The sequence below is a fragment of the Lissotriton vulgaris genome, chromosome 2_1 (assembly GCF_964263255.1).
Source record: "Lissotriton vulgaris chromosome 2_1, aLisVul1.2, whole genome shotgun sequence".
NCBI lineage: Eukaryota > Metazoa > Chordata > Amphibia > Caudata > Salamandridae > Lissotriton > Lissotriton vulgaris.
Genome location: NC_141687.1, coordinates 652,087,417 through 652,105,139, shown reverse-complemented (window position 1 = coordinate 652,105,139; position 17,723 = coordinate 652,087,417). Strand labels below are relative to the sequence as shown.

At 41.2% G+C, this 17,723-nt stretch overlaps 1 protein-coding gene across 1 annotated transcript in view; it reads left to right on the top strand.

Annotated features, from left to right (window-relative positions):
- Positions 1-17,723, top strand: part of MPPED2 (metallophosphoesterase domain containing 2) — a 699,046-nt gene that overhangs the window by 594,038 nt on the left and 87,285 nt on the right. Inside the window, exon 5 of the mRNA XM_086955812.1 lies at positions 15,377-15,492. Within this exon, the coding sequence (XP_086811938.1) occupies positions 15,377-15,492 (116 nt within the window). The remainder of the gene's footprint in view (positions 1-15,376; positions 15,493-17,723) is intronic.

Sequence of the window (17,723 nt, the reverse complement as noted above, 5' to 3'; positions counted from 1 at the left end):
ACTCAGTCAGTCTAGTGCAGTTTACTTTCACAGTATGTAGAGAATAGAGAGACGGGCGTTTATCAATAAAGGGTTAACATTTATTGAACAGTCTTTCTTCTCATACAAGAGAAATGTATTGCCACAATTGCAATAACTGTTATTATGAAAAGTACGTACAGTAAGATAAGAATAGCGAAATAGAACTGTAAAAGCATTGATATGGTTTCTTAGCCATACAATGGTTTAAAAGTAATAAAACATATATACAGTCATATATACATTAGGCTAACATACTCAACTGGTGCTTCTAACTACGCCTACCCCAGTGTGCCTGACCTAAGCCTAACACGTGAGAAGGGGGAGTAAGTAAGTAGCTTAAGTTAAGTTGGTTTTGCCAAGGTTTGTTTCAAGAATTCTCGTCTAAGGGTTTAGTCAACACCATACCTCTGAATAGAATGATGGAGGATTGGTATCTCCTTCAGGGGTCTCTCTCGATATCCCAGTCACCTGCGAGGGTAAACTGGAAGCGCCGGGACTGGATTTCTCTGCACGAGAAAGGCAGCGGCTTCTCTCAGCGCGTCGAGGAAGGAGGGGTGACAGCGTCCGCGGGCAGCTGGGCTGGATGTCTTCGCAGAGGACGGCTGCACGGCTCCTCAAGCGTACTGCACCATAGGTCGCGCTGTAGCGGCGATAATGGTAATCAGTAGCTTCACCACCACAGGATAGCAGGCTGCAGCGACAGAGTGCTAGTTTTTACCAACACGGGGTCATGCAGGCAGCTGGCATCAGCAACATGTTCGCTCATTGCTTAAGGCAACGTTGGTAATATTTATACCTGACAGGTGCCGGGTTTGACGCAAGTTTGCTGGACATAAGACGTCAATTAAAGATGTCACTAGGAAGTGATAGTTATCAGTTGCTCATTAGAGTTCCATTACTAATCAAAACATAGCAAGCGGGGATTTCCAGGTTTGCTAAGTTTTTATCTTGTTGAAGAACTCGGAGTGTTATCTAGGAATATCAGATAGTGACTGCTGCTCTGTCATTGCACTAATTGGTCGCAAAGGAAGTAGCAGAGAGTCATGCTGGAATGTGGCTCTGTGGCTCTGCTCGTGTGAGGCCAGAGATGACTTTACAGAAAATCGCACTTGAACGGTTATGCCAATATAGGGAATAAATGGATTTATAGCCGAATAGGGGCATAAGGTCACAGTATCGATCAGGAACCTAGATAAGCACATGACACCCACTCCACGAATTCATGTCCATCAAAATTACTAAAACTAAGCAATTAGATGCATGTGTAACATTGCCCACCCCAAAATACATAAATGCATTCGAAATAGGCGTACTTGTAATACATGGAATTTAGGTACTGTACGTTTTTTAAAGCATAGTAATCATTCAAAAGGTATTGCATATGGAATCAATGAACGATTATGCATAAAGAATTACACATGAAGTATCTCTGACAGAAGAAATGCGAGATAAATCATCACATAAAAATGCATTGTAATAATATGTGTGCTAGAGGCTGGTGTTATGTTGTTATGTCTCTAGATGTGTTTTTAGAAATAGAAGTGTGAAGCTTCTGTTCTCTAAGAATAGTTTTTACGTTAAGCAAAGAATTGTTCGTGCCAAAAAGAGAGGGTCAATATTTTTTTAAAAATTGTCCAATTCAAAGAAAAAATCAGTTTACCAAAGCTCCTGGCAGTTTTATGTTGATCAAAACTGAAGGCCGAATTCAGAGTTCATGGGAACGCCGTGTGTCGGAAAGCTTCTCAAAAGTTATTGTTTCTCTGTGGGTGAGAACATCGTATCAGACAGGCTCGCAAAGAATTGGTCTACAAAATCAGGTGATAGTTCAACCAAATTAGATAGCGCTGAAACTTGGCAGGTGTGAGAATGATTGCTGTCATCGAATGCAGGATCAGCAATGCTCACAGAACGTTGTACCTGGATGATGTTGCTTTTGTCACTCGCTCCACTGTTACCACTTGGCTGTAGTACAGGAGTCTCCACGAATGCCGTCATCAGGATTGGTAGCCGCTGGGGACAACACAATGCGTGAGCCGTTATTGGACTTAGCAAAGTATCGACGTCCATTGGTACTGCTGATGGAAGTGAAAGACAGATGTCCAACACGCATTCCTCGCCGCAAAGCATACACCGTAGCACAGGTAAAATGCAATTTTGCCATATTGGTCTGAATGAAAGGAACCAGGTCATGTTTAGATCTCTCAGCCTGGCCAATCCGAGGACGTTAGTTATCCTGTCCCTGTAGCGCATTGCTAGGATTGTTTCTTCCATTCCCATGGGAGCTATGTCTGAGCCGAGGCTTGCCATAACGTAGCAGAAGGGTCAAAAATAGAATCCCTGCGATGAGTCCAAAAAATAGTGGAATACCACCAAAGATGGAGTGCACAAAATTAGGAAAGATTCCCAAAATTGCCTGGAAGGGTGTTAGCAGTCCCGTAAAGACTGTCTTAAATATGCCTGGGATGCTTGTAGCACTAGACATGTTAAAGAGTTGGTCGAGCATTTGTACGAAATGCACGGGGCAATTTGTTGATAAAAGGTCATGGACCTCGGTAGCCGTCCTTGCGACTAGAAGATCATACGTCTCTTTAGATGACGTTATAGGCACTGTTGTCTGTAAAAGCACAGATTTCATTTTGCTTAATGTATCAATTCGTATAGAATAGAGATTCAGACGAGGCCAGAGGGGAGTCACTGTGTCTGGAGGCCCGCTCGGGAACAATGCTTGCATACAACATTTGACCATGGACGTTACTTCTACTAGATAACTTAGTCCGGGCGCGAGGCCACAGCACCTGTGATCCGTTCTTAGAATGTAACTCCCGTTTGCGAGTTGCATAAAGAAGGGCTCTATCTGAGTTGCAGGTGTGACTAGCTGGTGGCATGAGAGGTTGTTTGAATTTCCATCACATGCTCCGTGTAAATTAATACCTTGACACAAAAGTATACCGCTTAGTGAGTGTTTACAATTGTCACCACTAAGAAATACATTTTTGTCGCTGTCACTATAGCAAGAATGAGTGTATGGTAATTTCCATTCGGATTTAACATATCCCTTACCCAATTGTTCATACTGGCCAGCAGGTATGTATTCAAGGCATTTATGAAATCGGAAAGTTGTTATCGGAATTGTGATAATTCCGTGTATTATCCATTCAATGACAGGGCTCTCTGACATTGTCAATGATAATCTCTCGAGTTTCTCGATGCTCAAAATTGTATAGTCTGCTCCTTTCTGTGCCAAACTGATCTGTTTATCAGTAAGGTTAAAAATGGAAAATAATGACGTTGTGTTGATTAAACGCCAAGGCACATAGCCTGAACGAAGATTTTGCAGCGTCCAGCCTAGTTCTATAATAGAGCGTAATTGAGACTGGCCATGTTGTAACATTAGCAAATCTCTGTCTATCACATCAAAGGCAGAGGATACAATATTGTCCAAAGAATATATTCTGGAAGACAGAGTCATTAACCCATTGTCTACCACAGAAAGTGATTTTTCCAAATTAATACGATCAATTTCTCGTATCTTTTCAGCAGTTTCAATTTGCTTTACTTTCCAAGCCTCGTTGTAAGCAGCATAGATGCTGGTCGCTATGAAACGCTTTTGACGCTGTTTGCGTGGTCCAAGAATGAAATCGCGCAAATCAGCACCATCTTTTAATAAAGACAAGTGTTGCTTAATTTCAGCCAGTGTGGATGTAGTTAGCCATTCTAGGCAGAGTTTACCTACACTGTATGTGGTTATAATTCCTGGATGTTGTCTCTGGGAATATCTAGGGTCTAATCTGGTCATTTTTAAACCCTGTGTTTTGTTCAGGAATCTATCTTGACAGCTATTTGTGTCTGTAGGCCAGATTAACCACTTTTTCCAATCAGGATGTGTTCTGTTGAAATGTAAAATGTGTGACACGTCTAACTCATTATCTGCAGTTGTATTCTCAGCTATTGGCTTTGGTATAGACGGTGTTTTAAGGTCTTTGTTCTTAGCTAGGCCAAGACAAGATGTTTGGTGTACAGTGTCATTTAAAAATAACATTTGTTCTGGTATCATGCAGGTTCTAAATAGTGCTTCTATGCCTTGCACCTGCCAATCTTTTGTACCCCAAATTGATTTCGTTTCAATATTATTTTTCCAATAATCAAAACCAAATGTCATCATTTTGTCATAAAATGCTTCTGAATATATCAATTTAGAATTTGTCAGCATTGTTTTCATGCCTGTTTTATCTAACAGTTTATAATAAAACGTTTCTGCATCACTGGTGTTAAACCCTGAAAAATATTTGAATTTCTCAAAAAATGCTTTAGAACTGCTTTTAGGTGGTGTAGAACAATGTTCCCATTGGTTATACATAAAAACATTTCTAGGCTGTGCAGATTTATGCAAGTAATGATCCCCATAGTGGGTATAACAGAATAACTGCTCATAACTAGATGAACCTTGTAAATAATCATGATCTGTGAATCTAGCTGACATTACTAAATCAGACATCATGTCATTAATACTGTTAAAGTCCCAATCATCAGAGAATGTACTTGGTGTCACAAAGTCACTTAAGGAAACCTTTAGTTGATGAGGATACTTCAGGATTTCGACCGGACCATAGATCTCATAGTCTGTTTTCTCCCATACTACCCCACCAGGTATTGGAATTGCTGTGACATTTACTGTTGACAGGTCTCTTTTCTTCACGTGGGATGATCTGTGTGGTTTCAGGACTAGGTTGATGTTCTGACTTGCTGTGTCCATTGTAATATATTTTCCTTCAATGAATTTTCCCAAACATAGTACCATGATGAGCCAAAGCAGGAGGAAAAATACACCTAGACCGAACCAGAACTCTAGCCAAGGGGAAATTAGGTAGATTTCCTTCAGTTGATGAAAGAGTTCCGTTGCTTTTTCTTTAAAAGACTTTTTTGTTTCTGGCATCACTTCGGGGTCGTTAAAATCTTCAGAGAAGTTGTCGAAGTTGATGAAATAACCAGAGGCAGTTCTGTCAATTGATGGGATTGTTCTTTCAATCTGTCTCTCGGTAGCACTTTCTGATGCCACATTAGTGTAGACTGGTGTTGTTTCTTGACGAACTGTTTCAATCTGTCTTTCAAGAGGCACGAGTTCCATGGCATTATTGCATAGTCCTTCATTGTGCACTGCAGGCTGATCGAATGTGATTAGTCTTTCAGTTTGAACCTCTTGGATTGTTGCAAGTTTGGGTATTCTATTGTTTCTTGGGAGTCCACTGGGCCTACTGTTGATTATAGGCCACATGCTTGTGGTTTTACCAGATCGATAGACACGACTCTGTTCTCCTTTTTACCAGCAAGGGGCGGTAGCACAACTGATCTTGTTCCGGTGACTGCTAAGACAGGTACTGCTTTTCTGTAAGAAGGCCCAAATTCCTTCTTAACCGCGATCTTTTCTCTGACTAGATCCCCAATCTTTGGAATCCAGACAGGCCTTGCTGGGGCTGTTGCGGGTGGTGCCTCGTCAGTGGTATTTGGCTGTTGCTTTAATTTTATGTTGCTTAATGATTTTCTTGTTTCATTCAGTTCCTGTAAAACAGCCAAACGGTCTTTTACTTCAAACTGCTTTGTTTCTTCTTGTACCACTGACATCTGACTATCGAGGTCCTGAACGTTCATTCTTATTCCGAACAATAGTTCGTATGGGCTGAAACCTTTTAGAGAATTTCTTGGCATGTTGTTAAGACTAGTCTGGACACTTATTAAATGTTTGACCCACCCAGCGCCTGAACCTAATACCTTCGCTGTTATAGATTGCTTTATGTCCCGTTTTTTTCTTTCTACCACACTTGTGCGACGGACAAGAATACCACAACCCAATTCCCATGCTAGCCATGGCCTCCTTATAGGCTCGAGAGCTGAAAGCAGGACCCTGGTCAGAATGGAACGTGGTAATTGCGTGTATGCCGATATGGACTCGCTAATCTTTTATAACCGTTCTAGCGTCAGCCGAGCGCTGGAGACCTCATTTTTTTAAGTGCTTTTCGTCTTAATGGTGTACACTGGGACGCGCTTCTCTTCTTTGATTGCGCAGATAGACCGCCTTATGCTGTCTAGAAGGGATCCTGAAACTACCCTGGCCTGTTCATTTCTGCGATCTCTGTTGCAGTTTTCACAATTTTGAGCAAAACATTGAATATCTATACTCATTCCTGGCCACCAGTACTCTGATTGCAATTCTTTCAGAGAGGCTTTGATTGTTTGGTGTCTCAGACCCAACCCCATGTGTGCTTCCAGTAGGAGGAAGCCCCTCCTGCTCCTGTTTGGAATTACTCTATCCCCCACTCCAGGGATTCGAGCAAAAGGAACGGAGTTTGCATCGATTATGTATGCATAATTGAGTGGATAGTTTACGGGTAGTGCTGCACAGTCGCCTTTTACGGTCGTTTTTACTGCCAGCATGGTTTCCCCGTCTATATACTTATCTGTACGCTTTTTTGTGGCTACGGAAGCCGGTTTAGTTGCTTCCGCGGTGGCTGCATTAGCCAATGAATTCCCTGCAACGTGAACGCCATCACGTTGAAGACTCTGTGCGTGAATCACGTGAGTCTTTTGTAGTTCTTTGTGTAAAAGAGCTACCTCGTTCCAGAGCTTTTTATGCTTTATTGTGGCACCTGTGTCATCTTTGTAGTCGTTTTCGATCCAACTCTGCAGTTTGTTGTTGTAAGAATTGACGCAAAAATGAGAATCGCACACTATAAGTGTGGGGAATTCGCGTTCTGCATTTTCGAGCGCCATCTTTAAAGATCTGATTTCAGTTCTTTGAACCGAACAGTACTTTACTGATTCAGTTTTTGTTACTTTCGGTCTGAATTTACCGCACAGCCAACGACCTTTAATGATCGCACATGCTGCATCGTAGGATTTTCTCTCTACGTTGAAATGCTGTACAAAGCTATCTGTATAGATTATACATGCGTATTGTGGGAGAGGCAGGATTTCGATTGGCAGAGGATATTCTTCTTCATATTCTAAATCATTCAGTTCTTCGTATTGCGGGGCGAAATAGTATTTCACGTCTTCCGCTCCTAGAGAATCTATGCACTGTATCCATTTCGGATCCAGTGACACTGTAGGCAGGTTTACTGGGCTGAATAGCGCTTCGAAGGCGGATTCCGCTGTAAGGATATTAATCCGTTTGCCGTGTGCTAGTTCTCTTTCATTTGCTAATGCGATTTGCACTGCGTTCACAGTTCTTTCTGTGTGACTGAATGTTTTTTCTGCTTGTGTGTACAAGTGAGATTTAATTGAAATAGGTACCTTTTCTCCCTCATTAGAGGTTAGGTACGTGAATCCGCATCTTCCTGGGATGACTCGGATTACAAGATCGATCGTGTTGTCACGTGTATCTAATTTTGTTTTTGCTAACATGTCTGTTTGCAGTGATCTCAAAATTTCTGTGTGTTTTTGAGTCCAATTGATTTGTTTTAAATCAGGTTTTATTAGTTCGTAGAGAGGTTTAACCCTCTCTGCGTAATTTAGTATGTAAGTTCTTCCGAAATTCAGAAAACCTAGTATGGATTGTAAATTCTTCAGCGTTTTTGGAGCTTGGAGTACAGCGCACTTCTCTAAGAAGTTGTCCGCTAGGCTTTTCCCTTCACTTGATAATTCGTACCCTAAAAACAGTACTGTCAGATGGGCAATTCGAGACTTTTTAAAGTTGAATTTGTAACCCTCTGCTGCGAACCCAAGTATAATGGTGTTCACTCTTTTCAAGTGAGTATCCAAGTCGTCGTCTGTGAGATAAATATCATCTACGTAAGATAATGCTTCATCATCATAGATTTGTAGTAACTCTGTTACCCTAGCTGAGAATAGTCCTGGGCTGTTCTTGAACCCCTGTGGGAGACGACAGAATTTTTTCTGTGACCCAAATGCGGAGAAAGCGGTCAGATATCTGCTTTCTGGTGCAATGTTTTGACAAAAGAAACCATTAGAAATGTCTAATGTCGTTTTGTATTTTTTCCTAACTATGTTATTCATTAGGGCTGCACTATGCGAGTTTTGTACTGCAAAAGTTTTGCAACATGTATTAAGGTGTCTGTAGTCCAAAACTAGACGATATGAATTGTCTGGCTTGGAGACAGGAAACAAAGGATTGTTCATTTGAGAGGTGCATGTTTCAATCACCCCCTGGTACTCAAGTTGATCTAAGATCTCCCTGACTTGTTTTTTAGCTTCTTGCTTTATGGGATACTGCCGTTGGGCAGTTGGTTCACTTTTTAGTTGGATTTTGTGAGGCGTAGAATCCTCATCCCATCCTACATGATTTTTATACAATGCAGGTGCCTGGGCTACAGCCCATTTCCTTGCATATGTGTATTTTTTGTGAATCGGTATGTGATTCGAGAAGGCAGGCATAATCACTTCTTCGCCACGAGGGCACTCCCTGACAAACTCCGGGGGCCAATCTTTTTCAGCTAACAGAATATCATAGCCTTTTGAGAGCTTATCCCAAAATAGACCCTTAATTTTCCTAGTCTTATCACCCTCTATACGCAATGTTATTTCGTATATTTTATGGGGCTCGCTAAGTCTGGCGTCGGCAGTTTCAACCTGAATGTATTCATTCGTGTCCACTGTCTCCAGATGACTCATCAAGATCTTGCGCGCTATACTGATCTCTGCTGCACTGTCCAACATTGTCAATGCCCACTCCCCGTTTTTCAACTGTGTCCTCAGTATTCTCGGCATGGTTGATTACTCTAATACTGGCTACCTTCTTTTTAGGAAATTGAGATTTCTTATTTTGAGCAGGTTCCTTGTCTTTGGACTTGGTGTGCTCTCCTAGGTCTGACCGTCCTCTTCTTTCCGAATTCTGTGGAAAAGATCGAGAGGGACGTGTATCAATACTTTGATATCTATCAGGTTTTTTTATATTATCCCTATTTCTAAGGTTATATCTTTTCTCAGAGGGCTCCCGTTGGGGAGACTGGCGTTCTCGAGTCGGAGTTCTTTCCTTCCGTCGAGGAGACCTTCCTCTGGACTGGAAAACTTTTTCCTTGGGAGTGGATTGTTTATTTCCATCCCAGCTCTTTTTAGGAGTGTTTGAATTATTTTTAATAAATAATTTTTCAGGATTTTCGAGCAGTTGGGGCTTAACTGGTTTCCCACCCAAGCTGTCTCTACCTAATTCTTCATAGCATTTTTCTATGATTTTTGCAAGCTCAACAGGATCTTTTATATCTGTTTCCTTCAACTTCTGGCGAATCGCCACAGATGCTGCTTCTCCCTTTACGTTGGCTAATAATATAGCCGTGACCTGCTTGAAGTCTTTCAGTAATTTCATACCTAGATTTAAAGCGGGTTCTGGACCGAATTCATTTTGAATCTGTTTTAGCACGTCTGGTATTACCGCCATAGACGGAACACCGTGTGTTTTTGTGTAAATGGAAGCAAAGACTGTACCCCAAGTGTCGCAGTCCTCCACGTGTGGTGCGATTCCCATAGGAAGGCAGATGGTCAAGATTCTGTGTTTCTCAATAGGGGTAGTATCAGGAAATACTGCCTCTATTTGAGTGATTTTCTGGGCTAACCAGAAAGGAATTTGTTCCCGTTTTACGGGTGTTTTACCAAGACATGACTGTATGTTCTGTGGTGTAATTTTATTTGTGTTCCCTTGATGAGGGGTCAGCTGGTGTGAATTAACAGCTGGCTGGACTGTTGCAGTCCGTATTACATATTGGACTAATTGCCTATGTATTTTTATTAATGTGTTTAGCTGTGCTAACAGCTCTTCTCTAGACATTCTTGCAATGTCAGGATGTGGTGTGTAGCTGGCTAGAACCGGCCACGTGGCTCCTGGTCTACCTAGTGGACCGAGCCTGGTTATGTGATCATTATGTTTTAGGGCGCCATTAAACCAGAGCAGGTGCTCTTGAAATTTAAGTGGAATTTCAACCTCCTCGAAAGGAGCGTACTCTTCCGGAGGTTCCTCTATTTTGTAATAGTGAAACTCTTGTGTTATAGCGTTTACCGCTGGAAAGTTTATCCATGAATAGAATACCTCTCTCTGCCGATACTCGTGAGCCTCTATCACGAAAATTACTGTACCACCTTGAGGTGGCAGTCCGTTTTCTATAAGTTTTAAAGTTATAGATCTTCTTAACTGGACCGGGATGATAATAGCACCCGGGTCTGTGTATTCGGGACCTTGCTGAGTCGCATCTACTGCGGCCCCAGTGGTGCCGTTGTTTTCTACTGACATTGTATAAATGCAGTTTTTTGCAGAGTAGGTCTCCCAGGAGACAAAGATTAGATGCACAATATTTTGGAACACTGTATCCTTCAACGTTGAATAAACCAGAGCTTTACATAGGAATCTCTTCCTACTAAGGTCGGGCGGATTTTAACCTTTCACCCACTCCAGACGTCTATTGGAGTATTTAAGGGAGAAAGGGGTGTGAAATATGCACGACTGAGTTACTCTACAAGTCTTACGTTAGTTTATCGCCTTACCAAACGTTGGGCGCCATGTAGTGTAGTTCCTAGTTTCCCACTAGGCCCTGCGCATTGGAATAACATAAACAGTAGTATCGACGTGGAACTGCTTATATTCCAGGCCTCCACTGACTATGCTAAACTTAATTGGGTTGTGTTACCAACTAGCTCAGAGGTCACTGGAAACTTTCTTCTCTGCATAGGAAGTGATCAGCTTCCTTGGCACAGACAAGAAGGGATTCAGCTTTCCAACAACCGTGCAACATGACAACTTTGCTCCTCAGATCAAGAGTCGATCTCTAGGGTCGTGTGAAACAATAGACATAGATTTCACTCAGTCAGTCTAGTGCAGTTTACTTTCACAGTATGTAGAGAATAGAGAGACGGGCGTTTATCAATAAAGGGTTAACATTTATTGAACAGTCTTTCTTCTCATACAAGAGAAATGTATTGCCACAATTGCAATAACTGTTATTATGAAAAGTACGTACAGTAAGATAAGAATAGCGAAATAGAACTGTAAAAGCATTGATATGGTTTCTTAGCCATACAATGGTTTAAAAGTAATAAAACATATATACAGTCATATATACATTAGGCTAACATACTCAACTGGTGCTTCTAACTACGCCTACCCCAGTGTGCCTGACCTAAGCCTAACACGTGAGAAGGGGGAGTAAGTAAGTAGCTTAAGTTAAGTTGGTTTTGCCAAGGTTTGTTTCAAGAATTCTCGTCTAAGGGTTTAGTCAACACCATACCTCTGAATAGAATGATGGAGGATTGGTATCTCCTTCAGGGGTCTCTCTCGATATCCCAGTCACCTGCGAGGGTAAACTGGAAGCGCCGGGACTGGATTTCTCTGCACGAGAAAGGCAGCGGCTTCTCTCAGCGCGTCGAGGAAGGAGGGGTGACAGCGTCCGCGGGCAGCTGGGCTGGATGTCTTCGCAGAGGACGGCTGCACGGCTCCTCAAGCGTACTGCACCATAGGTCGCGCTGTAGCGGCGATAATGGTAATCAGTAGCTTCACCACCACAGGATAGCAGGCTGCAGCGACAGAGTGCTAGTTTTTACCAACACGGGGTCATGCAGGCAGCTGGCATCAGCAACATGTTCGCTCATTGCTTAAGGCAACGTTGGTAATATTTATACCTGACAGGTGCCGGGTTTGACGCAAGTTTGCTGGACATAAGACGTCAATTAAAGATGTCACTAGGAAGTGATAGTTATCAGTTGCTCATTAGAGTTCCATTACTAATCAAAACATAGCAAGCGGGGATTTCCAGGTTTGCTAAGTTTTTATCTTGTTGAAGAACTCGGAGTGTTATCTAGGAATATCAGATAGTGACTGCTGCTCTGTCATTGCACTAATTGGTCGCAAAGGAAGTAGCAGAGAGTCATGCTGGAATGTGGCTCTGTGGCTCTGCTCGTGTGAGGCCAGAGATGACTTTACAGAAAATCGCACTTGAACGGTTATGCCAATATAGGGAATAAATGGATTTATAGCCGAATAGGGGCATAAGGTCACAGTATCGATCAGGAACCTAGATAAGCACATGACAATATTGAAGAATGAGTGGATGTATAAGTGTCTGGATGAATGATTTAGTAGGTGCATGACTGACTGTATGAGTGAGTGATTACATGTGTCTCACTGAGTGCATGGGTTAGTGACTAAACTGTCTTAATTTGTGCATCATTATGTCTGTTGTTCTGTAAACTGTTGCATGTGTTGATAAGTAGCTATATGAGTAACTATATGGGTTATTGATTGGTTGCCCAAGTATTTGTATGGGAGACTGAGTGTGTGTGTGGGTGGCTGGGAGGTGTATGACTCTGTGCATAGATGTGTGAGCAGTTGATTCACTAGATGTATGGTTTCAAAAGTGCATGTGGAAACAGCTGTATGGGCGGTTGACTGTGTGCATGAGTGTATTGGTGAGTGAATGGATATCTCAGTGCTACATGTCAAAGTAAGTACATATGTAAAACACAGTACATGTGAGAGTTGACATATATAAATAACTGTGCATAAGAGCCAGTGAATGTGTGAGTGGCTGTATGGATCATTGTGAACTTGTATCAGGGAATGTATAAGAGAGTAAATATGTGTTAGTATATGTTTGAATAAGTAAAGTTTGTATAACTGTATAGTTGAGGAAATGGAGGTGTGATTGATTCTTTGCATGACTGACTAGGTGTGTGAGTAACTCCATGGATGAGTGACAGTCTGTGAGTGTCTGTTTACACTGATTGTATCTAAGGTTATATTAGAGTCTGAAGAGGTTCATCGTATTATCACATGAATGATATCATCAGTGATGTGATCAGTAATGTCAAATGAGATGTCATCAGTGATGTCATTTGAGATGTCATCAGTGATGTCATTTGAGATGTCATCAGTGATGTCATCAGTGATGTCACTGACCATGTCATGAATGATGTAATATGTGACATCATCAGCAGTGGATTGCGGGTGCGCGATATATAGTTAGTGCAACTAACTATATATGGAATTTCAATGGTTTTGTGTGAGTATAATAAGGTTTTGTAAATGCGAATTCCTAACTATATATGGTCTATAACCTATGGTTTTTTCAGTGAATTTTCAAGGTTTTGTAAATGCGAATTCTTAACTATATATGGTCTATAACCTATGGTTTTTTCAGTGAATATATATATATATATATGGACTCGCAGCACCAGCATTCCCCTGGGTACATAACGTGCACAGGAGGCAGCACAACATCAAACAGAGGCAGGGAGGAACCAACAAAGGAGTGGCCAGAGACTGCTCAGGACACTTTAATTACCCGCAGGTGCAAGGCTCTGAAAAGAAGGAAACGGGAACCGGCACTGATGAAAGCGCACATCTCTGCTTGAAACGCGTCTGCCTGGCGTTTCCTGAACTCTGCTAATTTTGCTTAAATAAATCCTGTTGGCAAGTCAGCATATGTCGGGCTCATTCGTAATTGAGTGGGCGTTGGTTGTATATATATATATATATATATATATATATATATATATATATATATCGGAATAAAGTGTATTCCTTTGTGTTTCAGTACATCAAATGTAAATCTATATAAAATGGGGCAGTGCTTGGGAGGCTGGATGGGCTTGAAATATTTAAGTTCTCTATCTTGGGGCAAGACCACGGAGAGCTGTGTTTCCTCCGCTTTAGTTGTGCTCTATAAATCTTCTTCTCCAAAAGCAATTTGGGTCCTTGAAAGGTAGGTGGCATAATGCCAGGTTGATTGAGGCTAAAGTTAAGTCTATAGCCTAGCTTTTGGCGTTTTGTAATTTGTTAATTTGTCCATTTGGTTATTGACATCTTTCCCTCAGGTTTTGAGGCATTTCTTGCAAACAGCACAGATTGTACCATATCACAATACTGCATGGAGTTGCTTAGGTTCTCTTGCAGGGGTTGTGACAAGAACATATTCTGACGTGCCCCATAACTCAGCATTGATAACCCTCAGTAAATTGGCCCCTGAAAATAGCTACTATACAAACATTGCATCGTCTTTGAATTATATGTTCGCATCAGCCCTGCGAGGAAGCACTTTTTACATTGAAGGACTGGTATTAAAAACTCCATTAGGGAGCAGGCTTATAAAAATGTCCAGTGATTTTGTGCACCTAAGCACTGCTACAATGTTAATTGTGGCAAGGTATACATTTAGAGATGCACTGCATGGGGCTTGGGCTTGCAACTTGTTTATTATAATATGGCATTTTTTTCATTAACTTTTAGCATACCATTAGGGATTTTGAAACATGAGGAATTTGTATTGGTGGACGGCAATTGTCAAAACCAATCTGCATGTTTTAGTATATTTCTTCTTTTAAATGTTTTTTTCATTGTACCTTATATGGTTCTATTGAACCTAAATAAAGGAAACATGATGTGGCATTTTTTCTAGCCCACGCATAAGATGTGCAGCAGATGTGTTGGCTTTTATGACATTTTGCTAACGAAGTCCTAATGAAGTGAGAATGCAAAGGACACTGCATGTCTGCAATATTATATAAATACTATGATGAAACTGACCCATTAAGTTCTATGAGAACTTCAAAGTTTTGCATAGTTGATGCTGTTTTTTCCATGCTCTGGTTATTTTGGGTACTTTTAGAATGACATTATGCTATCTTTTAAATCATGTTTAGCTTTATAACAACAAGGTGATGGGTGAAATGCTTACATTAATCTCAGCCACTGGAATCGCTGCATCCCAATCCATTGTTTTTTCCCAACATGCTACCTCAGTTTGGACCCTGCAATATGCATATCAATCTTGACCCTGCTCCTTATGGGAACAGATCAACCTGGATTAATCTCCACTACTGGCAATGATGGACTGAGATGCGACCCTACCGATAGCCAGGGGCAGAGATTAATTAAAGCATTTTATCTAGCTCCTTTTTTTGTTGCAGTTGACACCCTAAGTGTGATGGGTATGCCCAGACGTGGGACTCAGACTCACTGTGCGACTGGAACCAAGCTATGGCCAGCCCATAACAAGGGTTAAACCAGTCCTGGGGTTCTTGTGTTTTGGTTCAGGTGGTGCATGGCAGTTCGGGCTGGTCTGGTCCCACGAGGAACACGTTCAAGGCTGATTTGCATATGGCTGAACCCAAACTGATGTAGCATGGTGGGCGAAAATTTATATATCGGGATGCGGCCCGAGCGATTGCCAGAGACTGAGATTAATTCAAGCATTTCATCCTTCCCCTTGTTTATGCTTTAATTTTAGAGCTACCACTTACCATTTTGAAACTTGCTTGATTTTGGAATTTAACCAAATATAGAAGCATTAATGAAGGAATATGTATACGACTTAAGCAAGACATGTATAACATTGTAGTTTGTTGTTTTCTTCCCCTTAAGGACACCTTGGTTCAATGGATGGGGATTTAATCTTCCAAGAGGCCAGTCACTTCTAGACAAGTGGAACCAAATCCCAGAGGGAATTGACATATTAATGACACATGGACCTCCTCTTGGTAAGTGTGGCAAAGAAGGATATTGTGTAGAATGAATGCAAACACATTGCTTTTAAAGTGAAAAATCACCTACTCAAAAATGGAATGACAAATGAAATATTTAAATAATTTATTAGAGTGTATTTTAGTAACTGAGCTCCCAGAGTTTTTTTGAAAAATTATGATCCATTGATTCTTGGGGCCAGAATATATATCCGTCATCTATGGCTCAGCATGAAAACTTGAAAACTGTTTAACGGTTTCAATGTCATGTTCTGTTATGCAGATGTTCTGAATTGAATGTTGACACGTTTCCGTGCTTGGTAAATTTACCGTTTCCTGTGTTAAATATTCCAGTTGTAATTTTTAACTGTAGGATTAGGCTCATTATTATTATTATTATTATTATTATTAAAACAGTTTTGTATAGCGCGTGGTTACCCTAGAGCATCCCAGCGCTTAACCAAACAGAGTAACAATTTAAGAGAGTAAGAGGCACAGCGGCTTAACAAAAGAGAAACGTTTTCAGTTGTTTACGAAAACGCAAAAGGCATGGCTCAGAGCGCAAACCTAGGGGGAGTGAGTTCCAGAGGGTTGCAACCTTTACGGAAAATCTCCTCCCTCCTGAACGGGCCTTTTTGACCCTGGGGATCTTAAGTAGGTGTTGTTGGTCTGAGCGTAGTGTTCTACTTGCCTTATACAGGGTCACCAGCTTTTGAAGGGCGGGAGGGCCTTTACCTTGCAAGATTTTATGTGCAAGGCAGAGAGATTTAAATTTCACCCTTTCTCGGACTGGCAGCCAATGCAGCAATGAAATAATGAATTGTTCAAAGGTCCCTAAGTTGTAATGAAGCATTTATGGTTATGGCGTATATGTTTCACTTGGCAATAATAATTCAGGTGAAAGTTGCTATCTGAATTTTTTTAGCAGGTTTCAACAGCAAAACACCACTATTCATACCCGTTAATGCTATTAGATAGCAGAACTCAATTTGTGAAAAGTTTGTTATCATGTTAATGTTAATTTATATTTATGGAGCACACGTTCACCCATGGTTTCCTGGCGCTCACTGATAGAGAGCTATATGTGGTGGGATATGAGAGGAGTAATGAATTACAAACTAAGAACCAAAGGCTTGTATAAGTAGCCATGTATTTAACGCTTTCCTGAAAGACACCAAATCGGATTGGGAGAGAAGATCAAGTGGTAAGGCATGCTGGTGCTAGCGCAGAGAATGTTTGCTCCCCGCCCCCATTTAGTGGTGCAAAATCTTGCGACTATTGCTGACCTTGCTGAAGATGATCTGAGTGTCTGTGAAACTAGAAACTCGTTTGGATACAAACTGAGGGGCCTGACGATGTATAGGTTTGAAAACTAAGCAACAGGTTTTAAATTGAATCCGTTAATTGATTTTAAGCCAGTGGAGTTTTTACACCAAAAGTGCAATATGGGTTCTCCGCAGGGCTTCAAAGATCGCATTTAGGTAGGCCAAGAAATATTGTGTTAGAGTAATTTAGCCTTTAACTAATGACCACCGCCATAATACTTTTCAATACCAATAGTGAGAAAATATATATAACATATATGTATGCATTATACACTTTGAATTGGCTGCACTGATATGTGTTTTCAAAGAAAGCTGATGGGTTCAGGGAGAGGTCCTATCTCCCTGGGCCAGAACTGGTTAGTCCACAGTGCCTAATTTGCATTCATTACCACTATTTGAGTTTTTTCTGTGTTTAGTTTTAAGCAGTTGTTTTCCACCCAACCGCTAATAAAACACATGATGACCTGACGTTTTCGGTGTCAAGGGGCATGGCCATCTAAACGGAGCAGAATCTGGGAGTTGTCATCATAGTTCTATATCTGACAGCCTCTGTGAAGTAGCTCATATATTAGAAGTCAAATATATATATTAAATAAGTGTAGTGATAATGGCCATCCCTGTAGTACGCCACATTCTATGCTAATTGGTGCTCCCCCAAAAAAGGATACCTGCACTGCCTGTGATCTGTTCTCCAAATATGATGTCAACCATTTACATGGAGTCTAAATTATCCCCGTAGCCTGGACATGTTATAGTACGATTTGATGGTCTAGTGTGTCAAAGGCTGCGCTTAAGTCAAGTAGTAGTATCAATGCTGAGGTAAACCTCTCATCAAGATCTGATCTAAGATCATCAATGACAGATAATATCATGTTTCAGTGTTGTGTCTGGGACACAGCCGATCTTATTGTGATCCAAGTAGTT